Raw genomic sequence first — 21338 nt, 5'->3', positions numbered from 1 at the left:
GATAGCACTCCATACCTATAATAGTAGCTAAAATAAAGAACAGTGGTTGGGACCAGATGCTGGCAACGACATGGAGAAATTCGAGCTCTCATACATTCCTGGTACCATCACTCATTTCTTATGAACTCAAACATGCATTTACCACAGGATCCACAAGTGCATTCTCGAACATCTAAATCAGAGAAATGAAAACTTAGATTCACACAAAAACCTCAACATATAGGAAGCTTTACACTTAAAAGTGGTTAAAATGGTAAATTTTGTGCAAATATTTTGCCATAGCAGAAAAAGAACTTGTACACAAATATTCATAGCAGTTTTATCTAGAACAGCCCCCAAATGGGAATAGTCTAAATGTCCTTCAGTGGGTAAATCGTTAGACAACCTCTGGTACACCCACACAACAGGATACTGCTCGGCAATAAAAAAGAAACTGTTGACACATGCACCAACTTGGATGGATTTCTAGGGAAACAGGTCCACAGTGTACATAACATTTTCAAAATGGCAAAACGATAGAGATGAAGCCAGATTAGTAGTTTCTAGGCATGATGGTTAGTTGTATATGTCAACTTGACTGGGCTTAGAGATGCCCAGATCACCAGCAAACATTTCTAGGCCTGTGTAGAAGAGTGTTTCTGGAAGACATTAGTCATTGAATCGGACAACTGAGTAAAGATTATCGCTCTTCCCAGTGTCAGTGGGCATCATCCAATTCACTGAGAGCCTGAATAGAACAGAAGTGAAGGAAGGGCAGATGTGCTCTCCTTGCTCATCCTGGGACATCCATCTTCTCCTGCCCTTGGACACAAGGGATGGTAGATGTTGAGCCCTCAAACTCTACCCAGTGACAAGGGCTAGCTCATGAGTTCCTTTGTTGCGATGGAGCTGTGTCTTGATTGTGGAGGGGTTACATGAATCTATACATGGAATCACATTGTACAGAACCACCTATATGAATGCGTATATAAAAACCAGTGAGAACTGGACAGTATGTAGTCTATCAGTATTTACCTAATGTCTGTTTCCTGGTTTTGATACCATACTATTGTCATCTAAGAAGCCACTGCTGGATGAAGTGTTTGCAGGACCCTGTACTGTTTTTTGCAACCTCTCAAGGGTTTATGATTATTTCCAGCTAAAAAGTTTAAAAAGTCAAATGGAATTAGGGATCCTGTGCATATTTTAGATTTTGTCCCAGTAATGCGAGGGGGTTGACCGCCTCTCGTGCATTTGATCTCCACATTTGTTCTCCAGCTGGAGCCAGCGGGAACTGAAAAGACAGAAACACTGGTTGACTAGGGAGGGGGCAGAGTCACATAGGACTGGCACTAGAAACCTAAACACTTCTGCCAGCCACAAGTCTTCTTTTTCACCTTCCACCTCTCTCCTGACAGGCTCTGAGTAAGCAGAAGCCTTTCTCCCACGAGGGCTGTGCTTGCTGGTCCAATGGCACCTTCCCCTGGTTCCTACTGCAGTGGGCAGGGGAGGGGGAGGGAGAGGACAAAGGCTCCAGGTAGGTGTGGTTTGCCTGGTGCCCAAACCTTTTGGAAGCCCAGGGCTCTGCTGCTGAGCACTGGCCTCAGAGAGGGACACCTGCAGGCTGCGGCTGGAGGACCTCTGGCCCGACCCAGGTGTGCAACGACACCGCCAGCCCGGCTGCCTGTTATGTCTCCTGAGTCGCTCAGAGACAATGCAAAGCAAGCAAACAAAAGTCAAATTAAAAGGAAAGGAAAATCCAGGTCACACAGAACAGAGAGCCAGAGATCAGTTTGCAGTCAGCCCTGTTCTCACAGGTTTGCACAGCCCTGCAGGGAGCCTTCCCTCACTCACCAAGCCTCGGGCCCAGCACTGGGGCCCACACGTCCCAGAGGACAAGGAGAGCCTGAGCTCTTAAAGTTTTATGTGGAGCAGTTCTGGAGAAGAGGCCCCTGGTGCCTCCTTTCCCTTTTCCAGGGCTACGTGATCTCAGCTCTCTGGTCTAGACCTTTGCCCACTCACCCACAGACTAGGAAGTCTCCAGAAACCAGGTGCATCTGGCAGTAGCCATTTTCACTGGTAGCCTGCGAAAACACAAGGTGTGGGGCCAGGCCCTGCAGACCAGTCGAGCAGAGGAAGCAGGAGCCTCTATGTAGCTCCCTTTCCCAGGAATGACACCCCCTGGACACTGTCTCTTGCAGCACCCCATCACCCAACTGCTCAGGTTCTTTCCCCCACCCTCCTCCACAGAACCCACCAGCTGGCCCTCGGGAAATAGGTCTGAAATCTGATCCTTCTTGCCGCCATCACCCCCATTGTCTCTCATCCTCTCCTCTGGGCTCCTGCCTCACAAGTTTCTTACGCTCAACTCAGCAGTGAGTGACCCATGAAAATCAGAGCAAATCAGTGTTGTCACACCTAGAAGGAAATCCAAATTTCTCACTCTGGCTTACAAATCCTCTCCGGTATGGGCCCTGCCTCCTGTTGGCTTTTCCCTGAGTCCCTCTATGTGCCACGCTCTTTGCTTTTTCTCCAGTCTCCTGTGGAATGTGTGTCCCCCATCTCCAAGGGCTGGTCCTTGTCATTCACATCTTGGCTGAGCCCACTTTCCTTGCAGGGAGCACCCCTTCTCTACAGGCCCAGTCTCAAGGAGCCGGCTGACCACAGTGCCCTAGCCAGCACAGTACCTGCATTACAGTGTAGTCTCAGGAAAACAGACTCTGAGGAGGAGTTCAGAGACAGAATGTTTATCAGGAAGGGCTCTTGGGATCAACCTCTGTGGAAACGTGAGCAGAATGCATGGGTAGAAGGGCAAGTGAGCTTGGACGCAAGCCCAACAACACACCCATGGGGAGTTGGAAAGGCCCTGGAGTTATCCTGACCCAGGCTGAGGATGGCCAGGCCTTCATACTCCTGCACTGACCAGTCTCCATGTGTGGACAGCCCCAGGGCACGCCTAGCAACACCTATAGCCCAGCAATTCTAGAAGGAGTGAAGGCCGCCAGCAGCAGCACTCCTGGAACAAGGCCTTCAGCCAAGGAGGCCTGGGAGACACACCACAGGAGCCATCCCTCGAGGCTTCTTTGACCCTTAATTTTTTTTTTTTAATATTTTATTTATTCATCTGACAGAAAGAGAGATCACAAGCAGGCAGAGAGAGAGGGAGGAAGCAGGCTCCCTGCTAAGCAGAGAGCCCGACGTGGGGCTCGATCCCAGGACCCTGAGATCATGACCTGAGCCGAAGGCAGAGGCTTTAACCCACCGAGCCACCCAGGTGCCCCTAATTTTTTTTTTAAATTACGTCTCTCCCTCCTAGATGGTAAGCTCTGTAGAAGCGGGATTTTGCCTTGTGCATCCCCGCACCCCTGCCTAGCACATACCAAGTGTTGATTAAACACTTCATATTCAATTTTCAAAACCAACTTGGAAGATTTATCATTTCTCATTGTCCCAATGAGTTAAATGAGGCTTAGGTTATGACACTTACCCAACAAGGGGCAGGACCGAAATTCCAGCTGGCGCTGTCCAGCATAACTCTGCCACACCAAGGTCATGGAAGGGGGGCCGTGCAGTAGTTGGTCCTGCATTGATGTGGAAGGGTACACATTCTGAGTGCAGCTTTGATCAAGGTTATACATTTCTGAAGCATTTGGGCCATTCCTTATAATTCCTCATATTCTCAAGGCTTCATCAATGGCCCCTGTGTACAAAGAAGTCGTAGCAAGCGTGGACTCACTGGCTTGAAGGCCAAGCCCCACATGGCCTGGTGCTACACACATAAGCAGGGAGTCAAACTGGTTAAACCAAGGAACAACTCCACTTTATCATTTCAAAGCTGCTTCCTGTTTTGTCCCCTTCACTTCTCATTCTTTGTCAACGCCCTCACAAAGAAGCCCAGCAAAAACATCACCTGCATCTCAACATGACTCTCAAGTATTTTCCTGGCCCATCCTGCCTGCTGGAAGACATGGCCAGCCCGTGGAGTTTCAAGGAACCCATCTCTTCCAAAGAGCACCCGGGCATTTGGTCAGTCTGACCTCATCCATGATATACTTTGGGAAAACAATGGGCATGGCCTGACCCAATAACCAGTTCTATCTCGTTCAGGAATGTTAGGAGGACTCAGAAGCTACCCTACTTTTGGAGTCGGATGAAGTAGGACCACCACGTAGTTTTCCTTAATAGTCAAATTGACCAGCAACCCTCTGCTACTGAGGAAGTTAGAGATAGGGGAAAAAATCAATGAGAAAGTAAAAGGTTTATGACTGAATTTACGTGGCCAATATCCTCTGGGGAGATGGGATGTTATTTTTCTACTTGGCAAGGAAAGAGGGCTTAGTCCAGGCTGGAGTCACTTGAAGGGTGGCATTCCCACTGCTTTTGGGGGACATCTGTTTGTGGGTGATAATGTATATAGTTTGTTGGAGGTCATGCGTGTGAAGTTCACCCATGTCTGAACTTCATATTTACTGCCTGAACACCTAAAGGATTTAGGATTTCTTCGAGCGCTAAGAGTGTGTCAGTCAACTTTGCCACTGACACTGCATGTGGCACATAGAAGCCACGGTTACTACAACTACTGTCACCACTCCTACTAGTTAACCTTTATTGAGCACTAACTACACTGTAGCCACTGTGTTAAGACCCTCATGTCCATTATCCCATTATTTCCTCATTCAACTCTAAAAAGTTACCCCATTTTACAGATGAGAAAACCGAGGTCTAGAGGTTAGTAACTACCTAAGGTCGTATAGGTAGGAAGTGTCAGAGATGGTGCTCAATCTACAACTAACGAGTGAGCGATCAGAGGTCAGCCTTGAGCCGTCACTGCCCCTCTGAACATAGCAGGCATTTCTTGCCTTTGGGTGTTACTGAAAATATGTTCCAGACCCAAGCACCCCCTAATGGCAAGTGTATACAGATGCACACAACTCTTGGTGGGGAGACACATTAAACCCAGCTCTTAGATTATAAAAAGTTTACCTCTTAGATCACAAAGCAAACAGTTCATAGAACTAGAATGACATAAAAATATGAGTATTTGTATACACACATACACACTCTACAGAATTTGAAATACTTTCCTCAAAAACTAGAAAATTAGAATGACTTCCAAGGAAACAAACATTTGAGTAATAATCCAACAATTTTCTAAGTTATTCCTCCAGAAAGCTTATCTGTTGAGATAACAGGTAGCTGAGTGTCCTTCGGATTTCCAAAGGTTAAAGGGGAAAAAACTTTTTTCAATAAATGTAAAAAATGTGATTTTACTATAGGATGATAGGTATTTTAAAATTTGTTTTAAATGGATCCCACCTTCATTTTATTTTCATCCGAAACAAGAATAAGGATGCATCAGATGGCGAGGTGGACAGCTACACCTCGATGCAGCCACACAAAGTAAAAGGGATGCTATAACAAGAGGTTGTATAGATAAAAACACTTGGGGTTCTTTAAAAACCAAACTTTGAGAGATAGCAGTGCGGGAAACCTCACATTTAAAATCTGAGAGAGGGCGCCTGGGTGGCTCAGTGGGTTAAGCCTCTGCCTTCGGCTTGGGTCATGATCCCAGGGTCCTGGGATTCAGCCCCACGTCAGGCTCTCTGCTCAGTGGGGAGCCTGCTTCCTCCTCTCTCTGCCTGCATCTCTGCCTGCTTGTGATCTGTCAAATAAATAAATAAAATCTTAAAATAAATAAATAAAATCTGAGAGAAACCCAATTTTGGAAAAGCGAGTACTGGAATTGGCCCTTCCCTGGATAATTGCTAAGGCCCCTGCAAGGACAGCCATGGTACTGCAGGGCCTTCCCCTTGAGCATAGCTCACTAGCCCAAGGTCAGACACCTGCACCAAACACAGCCTGCGGGTTGAGTAACATGCAGATGTGGCCGCAGACCATCAGGTCATCTCTGTAACTAGAGAGAAGACTCAGGAGATGTTGGCAGCCAAGTTTACAGTGACTGCTATGAACTGAATCTTGCCCCCCAAATTTCTTAGGTTGAACTCCCAATCCCCAGGGCAACTGTAACCTGGAAGGGGCCTCTAAAGGAGGTACCTAAGGTTAAATGAGGTCCTCGGGTGGGGCCCTAATGTGATAGGAGTGGTGTCCTTACAAGAGGAGGAAATGGAGGATGCAGAGAGGGACAAAGAGTGAGGACACCGTGAGAAGGCCACCAGCTGCAAGCTAGGGAGAGAGGCCTCACCAGAACCTGACTACGCTAGCACCTTGACCCTGGGCTTCCAAGCTCCACAACTGTGAGAAATGCTGTTTAAGCTGCCCAGTCTGTGGTACTCTGTGAGGGCAGCCTGAGGAGACTTGGGACAGTTGAGGAAGAACAAAGCGGAGGAGCAGAAAGCACAGTGTGAATCTGTACTGCATTTCGTTACTTCCAAAGCCCAATAATACTCCCATGTTGGCTTAAACATTAGGATCCTTAGTCTCCCATGGGTTTAAGCAAATTCAAATTGGGTATCTTTCATTTGTGACAACATAGCACACTGGGCTTCTGGAGAGCAGAAGATCATCCATAAATGTAAAAACCTTAAAATCATTTCAGAAGGAAGCACAAAATGTTCCACCTCTGCCTTTTATGAGGTTTTTGTATATTTTTTAAATGTCAGGTTTTCCATGATGAGTATTATCAAGATTATATACTACAGTGGGAGACTATTAGGAAATCTGAGGTTTACCTCTCTTTGTCATTGGCCTTACCACTCTGGACCCATTTCCTTCCTATAAAAATTTTGCTTACAAAAAATCTGGTATCACCAATGACTGACCCCATCGCATTAAGTGGGGTAAAATGGCCACACTTTCCAGGACGATTTACCATCTGTAGACTACTTCTTCCAGTACTAACATCCCACACACTCCTTGACTACCACCACCCCACACAGCCCGGCTCTGCACCACGTTCTCTTATCTTTTGTGTGTCTGTGTCTTGCTCATGTGGTTGTTAGCTTTCTGGTCTTGCTCCTCCTCCACTCTTCCTGGTGTGTGCTACTACTGGTCTTCCTTCTTCCTGGCTGAGGTTTACATGGGCATGTTGGTGATGACTCTATGGAGAACATTCGAGGTATGGGCGACTCCCACAGTAAACCCCAGGGACTCATCTGAGGAGGGAACTTTAGGCTGCCCAGAGGCCTTTTTGGCTCATTAGTTCCCAAAAGGAATCAAGGGTTCAAAGCCTTAATCAGATTTGTTAACATCTGCTTACCTTTAATGGACCATAAGAGGAAAAAGAGGCCCTGAAGACTGACAAAGTTATGAGAATCACAATGTTTCCCAAAAGTCAGGAGGCTCTCCCCTTTTATTTTTAATAGACGCAAGCTTATTAATGGTTAACACATAACCTATCTTACATAGCACTGATCTTTTGGTCACCAGTAATCTATCTGGTTCCAGTTCCAGTAAGCTGAGTCAAGTACCAATGTTGCACTCCACCTTATTTGGTCCACTTTCTTTACAGTTCCCAAAACATGGGACACCTGCTAGTGACCTTATCCTTTCCAGATGAAAGATTGAAGGTGAATTATCACAGCTGATTTTCAGATATTCTTTGCCTTGTGTATGATAACATTTGAATTATCTCTGGCTTCCTCTAACAATTTAAAACTCAGAAATAATGTAAAAATAATAACAATTGTAAACCATTCTCCCCAACCTAGGATCACAAGTAACGGCATACCAAACCATGACAAAGATGGCAGTGAGGGTGGGAAAAATGTGATTAATAGAGTTTTGAAACTTCCTTTTTTAATTAAAAGTTTGTTTCTTTTCAAATTCTAATGACCCTCAGATGCATTTTAGAAATATCGATCACAATCATGTCTTCTGGATTGTGTAAGGCTGCCCTGAAATGAACACCTGGAAAGAAACTGAGAAGAGTGGTTCCTTTCTGAGTTGCACAGAGGCGTCTGTCAATCCTGTTGCACACACATGGGTAAACCAGAAATGCTGCCTCACGCTAGGCCAGACCATGTCAACCTTTTCCAACTAACCAGCTTTAAGCCCATTCTAAAAATGCTTATTCTACTGGTCTCCATGGGCTGGCTAATCTGTGTACAGACCTTCAGGTGAGGTAACTCAGGAGCCCAGGAAAACCACGCAAACCCAGAATGCTAGAGGGAGAGTAGCACTACCACAGATATGCCCAAGAAACCATCTCTGAGACTATTTCAGAAAGAACAAGGATGACCTCTGAAGACAAAGACCTACCCATTTAATAAAATCTCCGAAACCCAAACCAAATAAAACACAACCATGGCAAATCTAAATTACAACACTTTATTGCAGCATCGGCAAAGGTCAGATTTCTGAAGCTGGTGAAGATCGGGCAGCATTTCCATGTGAAATGTTACAACTTTACAAGTTTTGTTCTTATTTAATTCTACATGCAGAAACTGAAACATGGTAAAAGAAAAAAATGCAAAATAGCTAGAAAAAAAAAGATGTAATCAAGTTGTAGCATACAGATGTGCTCTTTAACTAAATTTACTATGCCTATCGGAAAGCAAACGAAAGACAACTATCCTAATAAATTAACAGATTGCCAGAAACAGACTAAGAACCCTCATTTCTATTTAGTGGGGGGGGAAACAAAACAAAACAAAACAAAAACAAATGCAAAATAAAAGCTCTACTGTTTCCATACTTTCTTTAAAGACAGAGGCTGTAAACCCATGAAGGTCAACAAAATCTTCTGATCCCCTTTCCTTGTTGTCCTTCGTCCATTTTCTGTGACATGCTGACTGGTACGCTGTTTGTTTTCTATGATACTTACAATGGGCTCAACTCTCCCTGTTCTTGGGCTGGTGTCAGATTCCTCTAAGCCATCTGAACTCCTGCTCTTTGTGTAGTAGAAGTCTTCACATTTCTCTTTTACCCTAGTAGGCAATTTTGTATTACTGACTCTGATGGATAAAACTGATTTTTCTCCCTCATCCCTTGTTCCTCTTGAAACAAATTCCTAAACAAAAGCCTTCCTGGTGGATTATCTGGTATTTGGTTATCTTTCATCATTTTGTTGTCCTGCATGTAAGTTTTTACTAGAAGGTTTTACTGCTTGCTCTATACTTTTCTACTGCAGTCCTGGAGCCCCCAAATGTATCTTCTTCCAACATGGGATGTTCAATTCAGAGACACTGTAACTCAAATCAAATTTAAAACTCAAGTTCATTTCCCCCATACCATTACCATCACAACCGTTTCTTCTCTGGCTCAGTCATCTCGTTGACGCTCTTCTTGGTGTAACTGCTCAGTAGTCAAGTTAACCATCTCATTTCTTGACCGCCATTCACAAGAGAAGATTAACCCTCACGTGATTTCCATTACAAAAGGCCTTTACGCCTTATCTGGAAGCTTCGGCTTGTTCCGGTGTTGGCAGAGGCTGCTGTTCCCGCCTCACGGCCCCAGCCTGTCCCAGGTTTGGATTCGCAACTCTCTAGACCGACATGCTGAGATGTGTCCACTGCTCTCATTCAATTGCTGGAGGACTCCACTATCCACAACATCAGATACAGGACCTAATGAAATGACACGTGCTGCTGGATCAACGTCTCCTGGAGGCACAAACAGGGCAACGTTAAAAAGAACTAGCGCTGAGGGCAAACTTCTGGCAAGAAAAGGCCCCCTCAACACCACCAACTGCTGTTTCCTGAGGTGTCCCAGGCAAATCCGTGCTTCTTAAAGAGCACACAAACTCCTACTGTTACTCAGAAACAACAGGAGCAGAGGGGTACTTAAACGAGCACTTCTGATGGAGATCAGACAGGTGGTCCTGGAATCTTGCCTGTAACTACCTTCTAAGGTGCTGAGTACTTAGAGTTTGTATAATAGTTGAACTGTGTCCACCCCACCCCCCCAAACCCGCATGTTGAAGTCTAATGCCAGGACCTCAGGATGCAACCTGATTTGCAAAGGGTCAGTGCAGATGTAATTAGTTAAGATGAGGCCACACTGGAGTAGGACAGGCCCATAATCCAGTGTGACTTTCTAAGGAGGGGAAATTTGGATAGAGAAGCACTCAGAGGGGGAATGCCAGGTGAAGATGGAGATGCAGGGATCAGCAGTGCTGAGGGAGCTGAGGGAGGACCCTGAACAGACTCCCCCGCCACAGGTGTCAGGAGGAGGCAAGCCTGCAGACACCTGGCACCAAGATGAGGAGTTGGCCGCCATCACCAAGCGGGCGCTGCGTCCTCTGGCAGCACTAACAGTTCACTGCTCACAGAGAAGCTTATATGAGCAAGAAACAGATTTCAAAGAATAAGATGTGAATATGGCTAAGTGTATCTTCAGCTCAATATATCTGTTACAGGACTGAACTGAATGGAACAAGGTCAATAACACAAGTACTCCCTGAGAGAGTGTCTCTCCTGAAGTCAAGTCAAATGGTCTAAAATAGAATATTTTAAATAAATACAATAAATGATGGGGAAAAATGTCCAGTCTTTTTTTTTTTTAAGACTTTATTTATTTATTTGACAGAGAGAGACAAGTAGGCAGAGAGGCAGGCAGAGAAGGAGGAAGGGAAGCAGGCTCCCCGCTGAGCAGAGAGCCAGATTCGGGGCTTGATCCCAAGGCCCCTATCATGACCTAAGCCCAAGGCAGAGGCTTAACGCACTGAGCCACCTAGGTGCCCCCCAAAATGCCCAGTCTTTGATAAGATAAATATATCCCTGAATATAGTATAGATTGTCATTTGACTGCTTTATAGGCAAACAATCATTTTGAGAGATTTAAAAATTTAAGAGCTCAAAAAATACAACATACTTTTTAGTTAAACTATTCAATTAAGGGACTCTATTTTAAAACAAAAGTATCATTTATTTAATTTTATAATAAGGACATAAGAAAAATTCTAATAAAAAATGCACATCTCAGGGTGCTGGAGCCACTTAATTGGTTAAGCATCTGTGTTCAGCTCAGGTCACGATCCCAGGGTCCTGGGTCGGGAGTCCCACACCGGGCTCCCTGCTCAGTGGGAAGTCTGCTTCTCCCTCTGGGCTTGACTCACCCTGCTTGTACTCACTTGCTTGCTCTCTCTCACCAATAAATAAAATCTTAAACAAAAGCACATATCTTTAAGATGGATTAAAAGAAGTCCTAAAGTATAACACTCTACTTGGAGTGTCATTTGTATTTCAGCAGCTTTGACATCACCCGAGAGATGTTAGAAATGAGTGAAAACTAGCAGTTTAATAAAAGCCACGAAAATTAAAATACATATTTAGGGGCACCTGGGTGGCTCAGTTGGCAGAGTGACTGACTTTTGATTTTGGCTCAGGTCAGGATCTCAGAGCCATGAGACCAGCCCTGCACTGGGCTCCATGCTGGATGTGGAGCCCACTTGGGATTCTCTCTCCCACCCCCCAACCCTACTCGTGTGGGTACGCTCTCTAAAAAAACACAAAAAAACACAAAAACCAAAACAAAACCATATATATATATAATTATATGTATACGTATTTTAAAGTTAAAGGAGCACTGGTTTAATTCATATGAATTTTAGCACAAAAACTGTATCAGCACTAATACTTGCCGAAGATGTGAAGTTTCACAGTATTTTCAACACTGGCAGAGTGGAAAACAACCTTTTCTGCACTGGTTAACTGTTTTACTAGAACGTTATTACAATTTTAATGCATTATAAGCAAATGCCTATCCTTTGTTAGGGTATCACTGCCCAGTGAGAAGGGCTGCAATTTTAATTCAAGCCTATTTTAAGGATCACTTTTGATTAGAAAAATTTTTAAATCATTATAATTAATGCCTGGGAACCTATCAAAATCTGCTTTAATAACCAGTGTCCAACTGAATTTCTCCTTATCTGCCATATAACATAGACAATACTAATAACTAATTTTTTTTAAAATAAATGGTAGCCAAGTTAAGAGACAAGTTGAAAACAGTTTCTCAGACCTGACTCAAGTTCTCTTCCCCCTCCTCTGTTTAGGAATTCATCTCACAGCACATTCTTCCTAAGGGATCTGATGAACCACTGCTCTAGATACACATCTTTCTACTGTCTGGCCCAGTGTTAAAAATAGAAAATAAATAAAGAGGTGCCAAACCACCAGGAGACTCCACCCCACCAGTTATGTTCCTTCAAATGACTACATTTCTTCACTTAAAATTTATGTTTAAAAAAATGGCAAAGAATATTTGGTCAAAAGCTTATGTTTGCATGATTGCTTGCTCTTCTCCCATGCTCACTTGTGCCTTTATTATAAGACCAGTGTATTATAAGACCACCGTAATATTTTACAGAAAGCCATTTTTAAGAATGATGGATAAGTTAGCATTTTTTATTGAGTTATGACTTTAAGAAGAGATTTTAAAACAGGAAGAGATGGTAACTCAAGAATTGGACTTTCACAAAATCAGGAAAAGAGGAAAGGGCTAGGGGACAGAGCTTAGGGGAAAAGTTTATTAAATGACTAAATACAGATTTTTCCACATTTCTCTGTCCAGTCAACAAATATTAACTGAGCATCTACTATGTGCTAGGCCCAAGAGCCATGGAGGATTTCTAACAGAAAACAAGGTAAGGCTTCACTTCTGTCCTCAATCTTCAGTCTCATGGGGAATATAAAGACAAGTTAGTAGATGATTACACAGGACAAAGTCTGTGGAAATACAGGGCAGCATATATGCACCAACTTACGTCAGACTTGAGACTATCAGGTAAGATGTGAAGGAAGAACAGGAGATTTCCAGAGGAAAACAAGAGAAAGTTCCAAACAGAAAACATAACTAGAAGGACTTAAAAGGCCAGCTTGGTTGGGAGTAGAGGAAGAGAAAGAGATAAAGTCAATAAGGTAAGTACAAACGCCCCCCCCCCCCAATAATGCAGGGCCTTTGTTAATAAGTTTAGGAGTTTGGACTTTATCCTACAAACCATGAGGAGCCACCAAAGGTTTTAAGTAGAAGAGTTCACCTACTCAGACAGCAGATAGGCAAATTTAGAAAGAACAAAGTGAGTACAGCAAAGAGAATGAATTAGAAGGGGTTGATATTGGAGACTGAGAAGTAATCAGGGGGCTGCTGGCAGCAATCCAATAAGAAATGATAGCAGCTGGGGTGCCTGGGTGGCTCAGGCTCAGAGGGTTAAGCCTCTGCCTTCAGCTCAGGTCATGATCTCAGGGTCCTGAGATCGAGTCCCTCATCGGGCTCTCTGCTCAGCGGGGAGCCTGCTTCCTCCTCTCTTTCTGCCTGCCTCTCTGCCTTCCTGTGATGTCTCTCTGTCAAATAAATAAATAAATCTTTTTAAAAAAAGGAGGAGAAGAAGAAGAAGAAGAAGAAGTGGTGACAGCAGCCTGATCTAGGGTGTCTGCAGCAGAGGTAGAATAAAATAGGCAAGTGTGAGACGTATTCAGTAGTTGAATCAAAGGAACTGTTAATTAATTAGATATGGAGAATAGTCCAAACTTAAACCTCCTTTTCTAGGATGGACAAGTGGCCTAGCAGTGCCTCTGCTCGCTGAGCCAGAAAACAGAGGAGAGAGACCTGAGGGCAAGGGACACACCTCCTAGGTGGTTGTTTAGAAGACAGGTAGACCTACAGTCAGAAACTAAAACCTGTGACCTGAGCCATAGCTATGGATGGAAACTTTGCCACAGGAGGGAAGGACACCTCCCACAGAGAGTACAGGGATAAGAGAGGAGGGTCTAGGAGTGACCCTGAGTGACATGAGTGTCTCCAGGCAGAAGGAAGCCCATAAAGGAATCAGGAGACAGGTAGAAGCAGTCAAGGAGGGAAAAGAAAGACCAGAAGACTAGACAGCTACATAAGCCCAGGGAAGACAGTATGTCAAGAAAAAGAGGGTCCACGTGCTGAGTGCTGCTGAGGCAGCCTGAAAGAAACAGGATGAAACATTGGGAGGTGGCTGGGGGCTGGGGTGAGGGGGCAGTAGACTACAGTCAGCCAGACCAGTGAGAGGTGAGGAAGAAAGAGCACATGCCAATCCTTCCAAGTTTGGTTAACTAGGGGCTGGAAGGAGGGAACAAAAACACAAGTTAACAAAGAGAATTCTGATAAACAACTGAATAACTGGTAGCTAAAAGGCATACCTTTGTGTTCATCTATTACACATCTATCAGCATATATAAATTTACACATCTGTTTTCCCATATCTTTTTTCCTATTGCTTAAGAAATGCCTGGTACTTAATAAACTTGTAATGACTGTTTAAATAATTAAATGACTTGGACAAAATCAGCTCTTTCAAATACCTACACTTAGTTTTCCCACTGGACTATAAGCTTAAGCATAAAGACTTTGTCTTTTTGTACTTCTTAATTTGCCATAGTGTAGGACTAAACCCATGGTAAGTGCAGAACGAGTGAAAACTGAGGGGGGCAAATCGTACCGCAAGTATCAAATATGTATCAAATGTCATAGTTACTGATTCTTAAATCCACCCAAACATTTAAAAATTGGGAAAAACTAGGAAAATGCACTATATTTGCATTACTTGATTCAAGAAGGGATTAGGTATTAATAGAAATCTTGCCATTCAGAGATGTGAAGCTATAATACATAAAGGTGAAGTTGGTGGAAAACATCAAGATAAAAATATTCTAATAGATCTGTTTGCCAACCAGGAGACAAGAGAAACAGGCAGTATTAAGAACACTGATATATATTCAAAGCTCTGTAAGAAAATGTAAAACGCAGAAAACGAAAATTTTCATGGCTTGTTAAAACTACCTAGCTTCTACGTTTTAGTGGCAATAAAAGGTTTTACTAAAGGACTTTAATGAAGCTTGGATAATTAAAAATAACCTAATATCTTGCACCCATTAGATGGATTTGTACATCAGTCCTAGCTTGGATTTTTAAAAACATTACACTCACTAGATGTTAAAAACAGACCCCAAAACTGTCATGACAAACCAAAGTGCTAACCCATAATCTGACTAGAGCTGTTTCAGCATATAGGTCAAAGAGAAATGTATCAGGTACACACAAACATAGAGTGCGTACAAGACAGAGACTTACACTTCCCCAGCACTGCTGTCACAGTAATGAACTATTCTGCTCCCTATCCCTAGCACACTCCCTCCCATATCCACCTTGCCTGCCGCAGACAGCAAGGTGACATCCTGGGCCTATCGTCTGTCCTTAGGCTAAAACACCAATACCCTGAAGAAGATCAGTAAGAGCAGCATGACCAATGTTATCTTTGATTATAACCTGACCATAAGACAGAAAACTGAGTTAATGGTATGGGTCCTTAGATCAGATCCCAGAAAAACTTAAAGTAATTTTCTCCCTTAAAAGAAGATGAATAAGGTCTTATTGGCGATCTTCTATGTGAAATTCCTTATGTAATTGTAATTATTTCACTTTAAGCAACTCAAGTTTAAGCAGAACTGGCATGGATCCCAGCAGAATATTCTATAATTAAAAACAAACAAACAAACACCCCAAAACAAACAACCTGCAGGCTTACAAGTCTAGGAAATAGGTTTTGAGTTTTTGTTAATATGATCCAACACTGGCCTAAAAAATCCTAACAGAAAAGTGTGATTTCTCTCAAACTCATCTATAACTAGTCATCTCTGTGAATGCACAAGTGAAAATTAAAGAATCCAAAAAAGTCCACTCACAGAGTGAAAGCCAAGATCAATGTGGCTGAAATTAAAAAACCAAAGAACTGTAATTATTTCATAAATGTTTTCTTTTCTCAAATATCTACAACTCAAAGACTTTTCTATTTTGCTAAAAATTAGGCCTCTATCATTAAGTATAATCCAAAACTATCTAATTTATTCATACAGACATCATGAAAAAGAAGTAACTAAAGGAGGAAAAAAAAGAGAGACCATTTTACCTCCCACCAGTCTTAAAGATTAGATCCGCATTAGGTGCTCCCTTTGGATGTTGGTAACGAGGCCGCCGCTCCCGATTGGTGTTTGCTGGAGCTGGGCGCTGGGCAAGAGACTGCAGCATTTCTGTACACAGGAGTAAAACAGAAAAAGTGGTCAACTGTGGTAAATGCACTCCCCTCCATGAAGCAAATAAAACCCTAGGGAGATCAAGTTTTTTAGTTCTGTCAGGTAGGTGATTAAAGAAAAATAACCCTCACACAGACTACAATGATTAAGAAGTTCTGAAAGAGCACACCCAGAGAGGCGACACTCTCTTAAGCATTTACTATCCAATATTCCCCATACTGTCAATCTGGCCACTACGTAAGTGTGAGGTAGTAAAGCAGTATGAGAAGCAGTCTAGTTCAATAACTACAAACATAGCATCTGGAGCCAGACAATATTGATTCAAATCCCAGCTCTGGTACTTACTAGCTATGAGACTTCCGGTTCATTTCCCTAAATGTCAATGCAGGTAATAATAAGCACTTATCTCATGGAATTGTGGTGAGGCTTATGTGCTTTGTGAAAGTACAGAAGTCAGTGCCCAGCCCGTAGTAGGCACTTCTGCTGAATGTTAGCCATTACTACTGATTGTTAAAAATGTTGGGTATCATCTACCAGAAGAGATTCTAGAACGATTCGAAGATAGAAAACCAAATATTTATTTACTTAACAATCTCTCTTGCACAGAAAGCAGTCTGTCAATATAGTGCTATATAATAAACAGTCATGTTATGGCTCTAAAATCTGGGTGCCAGAGAAATGCCAAGAGGCTGGCTAATGAGGTTCGTGGATTCTATACATGAGATTCCAGTTAGTTGAAGAGTGTTGGGTACATCTGCACAAAACCAGAATCTTAATTTGAGTATACCTTCAAATCTGAAGAAGCATGGGGTCCTCGAGATAGGATTCTCAGACAAATGAGATAATAAATATGTACTGAATTAATTGCTCACAGATGACTGGCAACATGAGGCAATTAAAAAGTGATTATCATCTCAGTTACAAACATAGCTCCAAAGAGTACAGAATCTAACCTGAATTATGGAGCTGGCAGAATATGCTGAAAATGACATTGTTATTTTGCAAGTAAGTGAAGACAGAAGGGAATATAAAAGCAATTTCTTTAGCTTAATATTTACAAAGATGACAAATATTTACAAAGCTTAATATTTACAAAGAGGAGAGTGTAAAAAAACCCCTGATATTCTATATTTAAAAAGCCCCCAAAGCATAAAACTTTTCCACTTCTGTCCTATAAAGGATTGTTTACCTTGATAATCTTCTTGCTCTTGCCGCTCATTGATATCTAAAGTGAGCTTTTTCATTCTCATCCTTTCTTCTTGTTCTGCCTGTTGCTGGTTCCAGTGATTTGCAGCAAGTTGGGAAGACATGGGTACATTAAGGATCTTAAACTGAGAAAAAATAACAAAGAAAAACAAATGGCTTGAGAAAATCGAAGAAAAATGATTTCAAATAAAATGCTAAGTAGAATTAAACAAATTTAGAAAAAATAATGTCTTTCCTCTAAGTCAATAAAGACAGTATCATCCAAGAACATAAAACAGATTAATAGTCTTATTCTTCTAGAGACAAACCCACTCAGGTTGGCGAGGAAGTGGAAGACTATCAAATTCAATCTCAAGAAAAGTAGAAGCTCCTCTTGCCTGCATTTTTTAGAAACACTCATCTAGCAACAGGGTATCAGTTTCCATCAAAAAGACCTTATTATGTGTGGGTAATTGTCAAAAAGGCTTTTTATGCAAGCTATAACCTGCATCCTTTTTATTTCTATCCTCTGGAACCAGTTCCAGCCTCCCGGACCATACCACAAACAAATCTACGCCATCTTTAGTATTGACACACCTTCTTACTTCTAAAGATAGACTACAGGAAGAGTTAAGAAACTACCCTGTAAGATCTATTTCTCTGTTACAGGAGAGTCCTTATCTATGAAATGTTTTTGTTTTTAGCAGGACGTCTCTGCTTAGGATTCTGCAACGTATACAAACCTAGACAGAAGCTATGAGTTTAAGAGCTCCCTGGAAATTGTTGAGTAAGTTACATAACTATCTGAACACAAAAAGGAAATTCTCTCTGTTGTGGATAATGTGCACACCTTAGTTAAGAGAACTTCTCAAATACTCTGGATCAATGGCATGCCTGATGAGGAAAGAAAGGACATAAAGACCTGTGCTCAGGATCCTCTCTCTGCTGGGTCTATGCCATTTTGAATGCTTATACCCTTGAATTAGTAAAGCTTAACACTGTTTAAGTCTCTGACTCATGTGAATCTGATCAGACAATCTGGTTCTTCATATCATCTCATATGTCCTCTCTTGATACTCACTTTTATATAATGCACTTTAGTCAGTTAACATTCCTCTTAAAATATAATACCCAGAACACTAAATGCACCAGGCCAGATACACTAAGGTGAAAAATATAAAGTGGGTGGTGATATAAATATAAAGGTGAAATATAAAGATGAAAAATATAAAGAAACATCTACAAACCCAAGTGACTGCATTTCATTTTTATCACAGTAGATAACCAAGTATCTCCTATTTCAAAATACAAATATATTTAAGGTAGTCCATTTGGCTACCAGCCTAGCAGACTTTACCCATTCTCCCCAATGAGATTAGTTTGACTTAATGTGCTCTTAGTGGTCAAGGATAGACTTTCTGAAACTACCCCCTTTCTATTTTATGAGTTCAAAACCATCTTTTAAAGAAAAAAACACATACACATTCAATCAAGAAAACCTCACTGCAATCAAGATAATGAGCATGTCCATTACCTCCAAAGACTCCTCTGTCCCTCTGTAACCCATCTTTTCCTCTACCCCAACCCCAGGCAACTGCTATTTCTGTCACTACTGATTAGTTTGAACTTTCTAAAATTTTATGTAAGTTGAATCATACAACATGTATTTCATTTTGTCCAGCCTCTTTTAATTCCCACAATGATTCTGAGATGCATCCATGTTGCGGCATGCATGAATAGTTTGTTCCTTTTTATCGAAGAGCAGTACTTCTTTATATGAACATACTGCAATCTGCTTATCTGCTTACTTGTTGACAGCACCTGAGCTTCCTATTTTGGGTTATTACAAACACATTTACAAATGTTTGTGTGGACACAGGTCTCCAGTTTTCTTAAAAACAAAATGCTAGTAAAGAAAAGCTGGGACTAGCTGGTGTATTTTCTAATTTTTTTCAAGTAAGCTCTATACCCAAAGTGGGGCTTGAACTCATGACCCTGAAATCAAGAGTCCAATGCTTTACCAACTGAACCACCTAGGCACCCTGTGGTGTGTTTTACTTTTTAAGAAACTACAAAAATATTCTCTGAGGTGTCTGTACCACTTTACATTCCACTAGCAGTGTAAGAGAGTTCTGGTTCCTCCACACCCTTGCCAATACTTGGGATGGCCTATCTTTTTAATTTTAGCCATTCTAGTGAGTATACAATGGCATTTTTACTTTGGTTTTAATTTTTATTTTCCTCATGACTAAAATCATCTGTTTCAAAATTCAATCTAGAATTCTGCTAAAAGGTGATATAAGTTTACTGGATTGTACAGTTTTCAGAATGTATTTTTCCCCTGCTCTTTGAACAAGGAAATTATTTGCCCATTAGGAACTTTCGACTACTACCTCAATATGAACGACTTTCTAAGTTTAACAACAACTGCTCTACAATTACTTATAGAAGTTATTTCAGTCTTTGAGGATATAATTGGTTTTTAACTAAAGACTGGGACTCATTTAAAGTACATAAATTATCCCTTTCGACACTATCTAATTTTACCCGATCTTCAACTTACCAACTGCCAGGATGAAATCTTTCTTGTTGATAAAAGCAAAAGTGAATGGTTGGTTCGTTCCTGCCCCCGCCTGCCTGGCCCCAAACCTCCCACAAATGGTGGGATTACCCTTCCTTGTTCTTATGATCCTGAACATAGCATTTTAAAAAGTACTTCCTCTTGTCAACTATACTTCAATTAAAAGAAAAAGCATTTACACATCCTCTACATCTCTTTTAAAAACGGCTAGCTGTGGACTGTTTATGGTCTGACGAGAGTCCATTTTCTCCTTCATCCACAATTATGACTCTGTGTTTTTCCTGCTCCTCCCCCAAACTTCCTTTCGGTTCCACATTACAATCAGTGCTTTCATGAAATATACACTTGCCAGGCAGTGCTGCAAAGAAGACCATGGATTTCTGTGGTCAAACAGATGAGGTTCACAGCTGAGGCCTACTATATATTAGTACAATTCGGCAAATCACTTAAGAACACTCTTTCTCTCAGCTATAAAATGATATCAAGACTATCTTTTAGGGTGCTATAAGAATTAAGTAAGATAAATATGTACAGTGCCTAGGACACAGTAGGTTCTCCATAAATATTACCTATTAATAATGCATCAAAATAACAAAAGTTCAGAATAATAGTCACCCTCATTAGTCACTATACAGCTGAAACCAAAACTGCAGAAAAATAAAATCAAAAGTCAACTAAAAACATCACTTTCTTAGCAGAATGACACTGACAACCACCAAGTAGAAATTGAAGACCTTAACTACTTCTGTCTACTGTCCTGAGGCCTGTGTAGTAGTCTACATCAGGAATGTGTCTTATTTCCACTAACAAAAACAACTGAAACAAAGTTATTCCTGCTAATACATCTTTTATTTTTCACAAATCAAGATGAACAAAAAATAAGTTAATGAAAAAGTTCAGCTCAAAATAACCTTTCTGCCAGACACTTTACATGTTATTTAATAGGTGAAACAAAAGCCTCATAATAAATTTACTCTTCCTAAGCAGAATTACTGAGATGTTGCATTAATTCAAAACGAAATTTTAAATTTCCAGCACTATGCATGAAGAAAGCATTCTGTTTCACCTACATTCCCAAATCCAGGTACTATAAACTACTGGTAGAGAAAAGCTGATTAAAACAGACACTACAGGGGCTCCTGGGAGGTTCAGTTGGTTAAGCGTCTGCCTTTGGCTCAGGTCGTAATCCCAGGATCCTGGGATAGAGCCCAGCATCAGGCTTCCTGCTCAGCGATGAGTTTTCTTGACTCTTTCCCCCTGCTTGTGTCCTCTCTCTCTCTCTCTCTCTCACTTGCTCATTCTCTCTCTCAAATAAATAAAACCTTAAAAAAATAAAGTGTAAAAAAAAAAAAAAACCCAACAAAAAACAAAATAACAACAACGAAACAATCCAGACACTGCAAACAGAGGTGGGTCAAATTATTATGACAGCAGAAGCAGATATGTCAAATTCCAGGAAGACCACAAGAATGAGGACAATTTCCAGAATGATGACTTAAAGCAATTTTCCAATCTTCTCTTAACAATTGTGAAATCTGGTTAGCAGATATATCAGAGATACAAATACTCTGAATAAAATTTAACCTGCCAGTATAAATCAATAAAGACAGCTATGTAAATTAATATATTAGTTT

At 41.6% G+C, this 21338-nt stretch overlaps 1 protein-coding gene across 3 annotated transcripts in view; it reads right to left on the bottom strand.

Annotated features, from left to right (window-relative positions):
* Positions 1-8251: 8251 nt before the first annotated feature.
* The window catches only part of UPF2 (UPF2 regulator of nonsense mediated mRNA decay), a 109273-nt gene continuing 96186 nt past the window's right edge, over positions 8252-21338 (bottom strand). The window contains exons 20-22 of one of the 3 annotated variants that reach the window (XM_059404330.1): positions 17128-17269; positions 15815-15935; positions 8252-9539 (exon numbers count right to left, since the gene is read on the bottom strand). In XM_059404330.1, the coding sequence (XP_059260313.1) occupies positions 9530-9539; positions 15815-15935; positions 17128-17269 (273 nt within the window). In that variant the 3' untranslated portion in view covers positions 8252-9529. Of the gene's footprint in view, positions 9540-15810; positions 15936-17127; positions 17270-21338 lie in introns of those variants that run through there. The other 2 variants (XM_059404329.1, XM_059404331.1) reach the window with 2 other exon arrangements.

The sequence above is a fragment of the Mustela nigripes genome, chromosome 6 (assembly GCF_022355385.1).
Source record: "Mustela nigripes isolate SB6536 chromosome 6, MUSNIG.SB6536, whole genome shotgun sequence".
Lineage (NCBI taxonomy): Eukaryota > Metazoa > Chordata > Mammalia > Carnivora > Mustelidae > Mustela > Mustela nigripes.
This window is presented reverse-complemented; position numbering and strand designations above follow the sequence as displayed.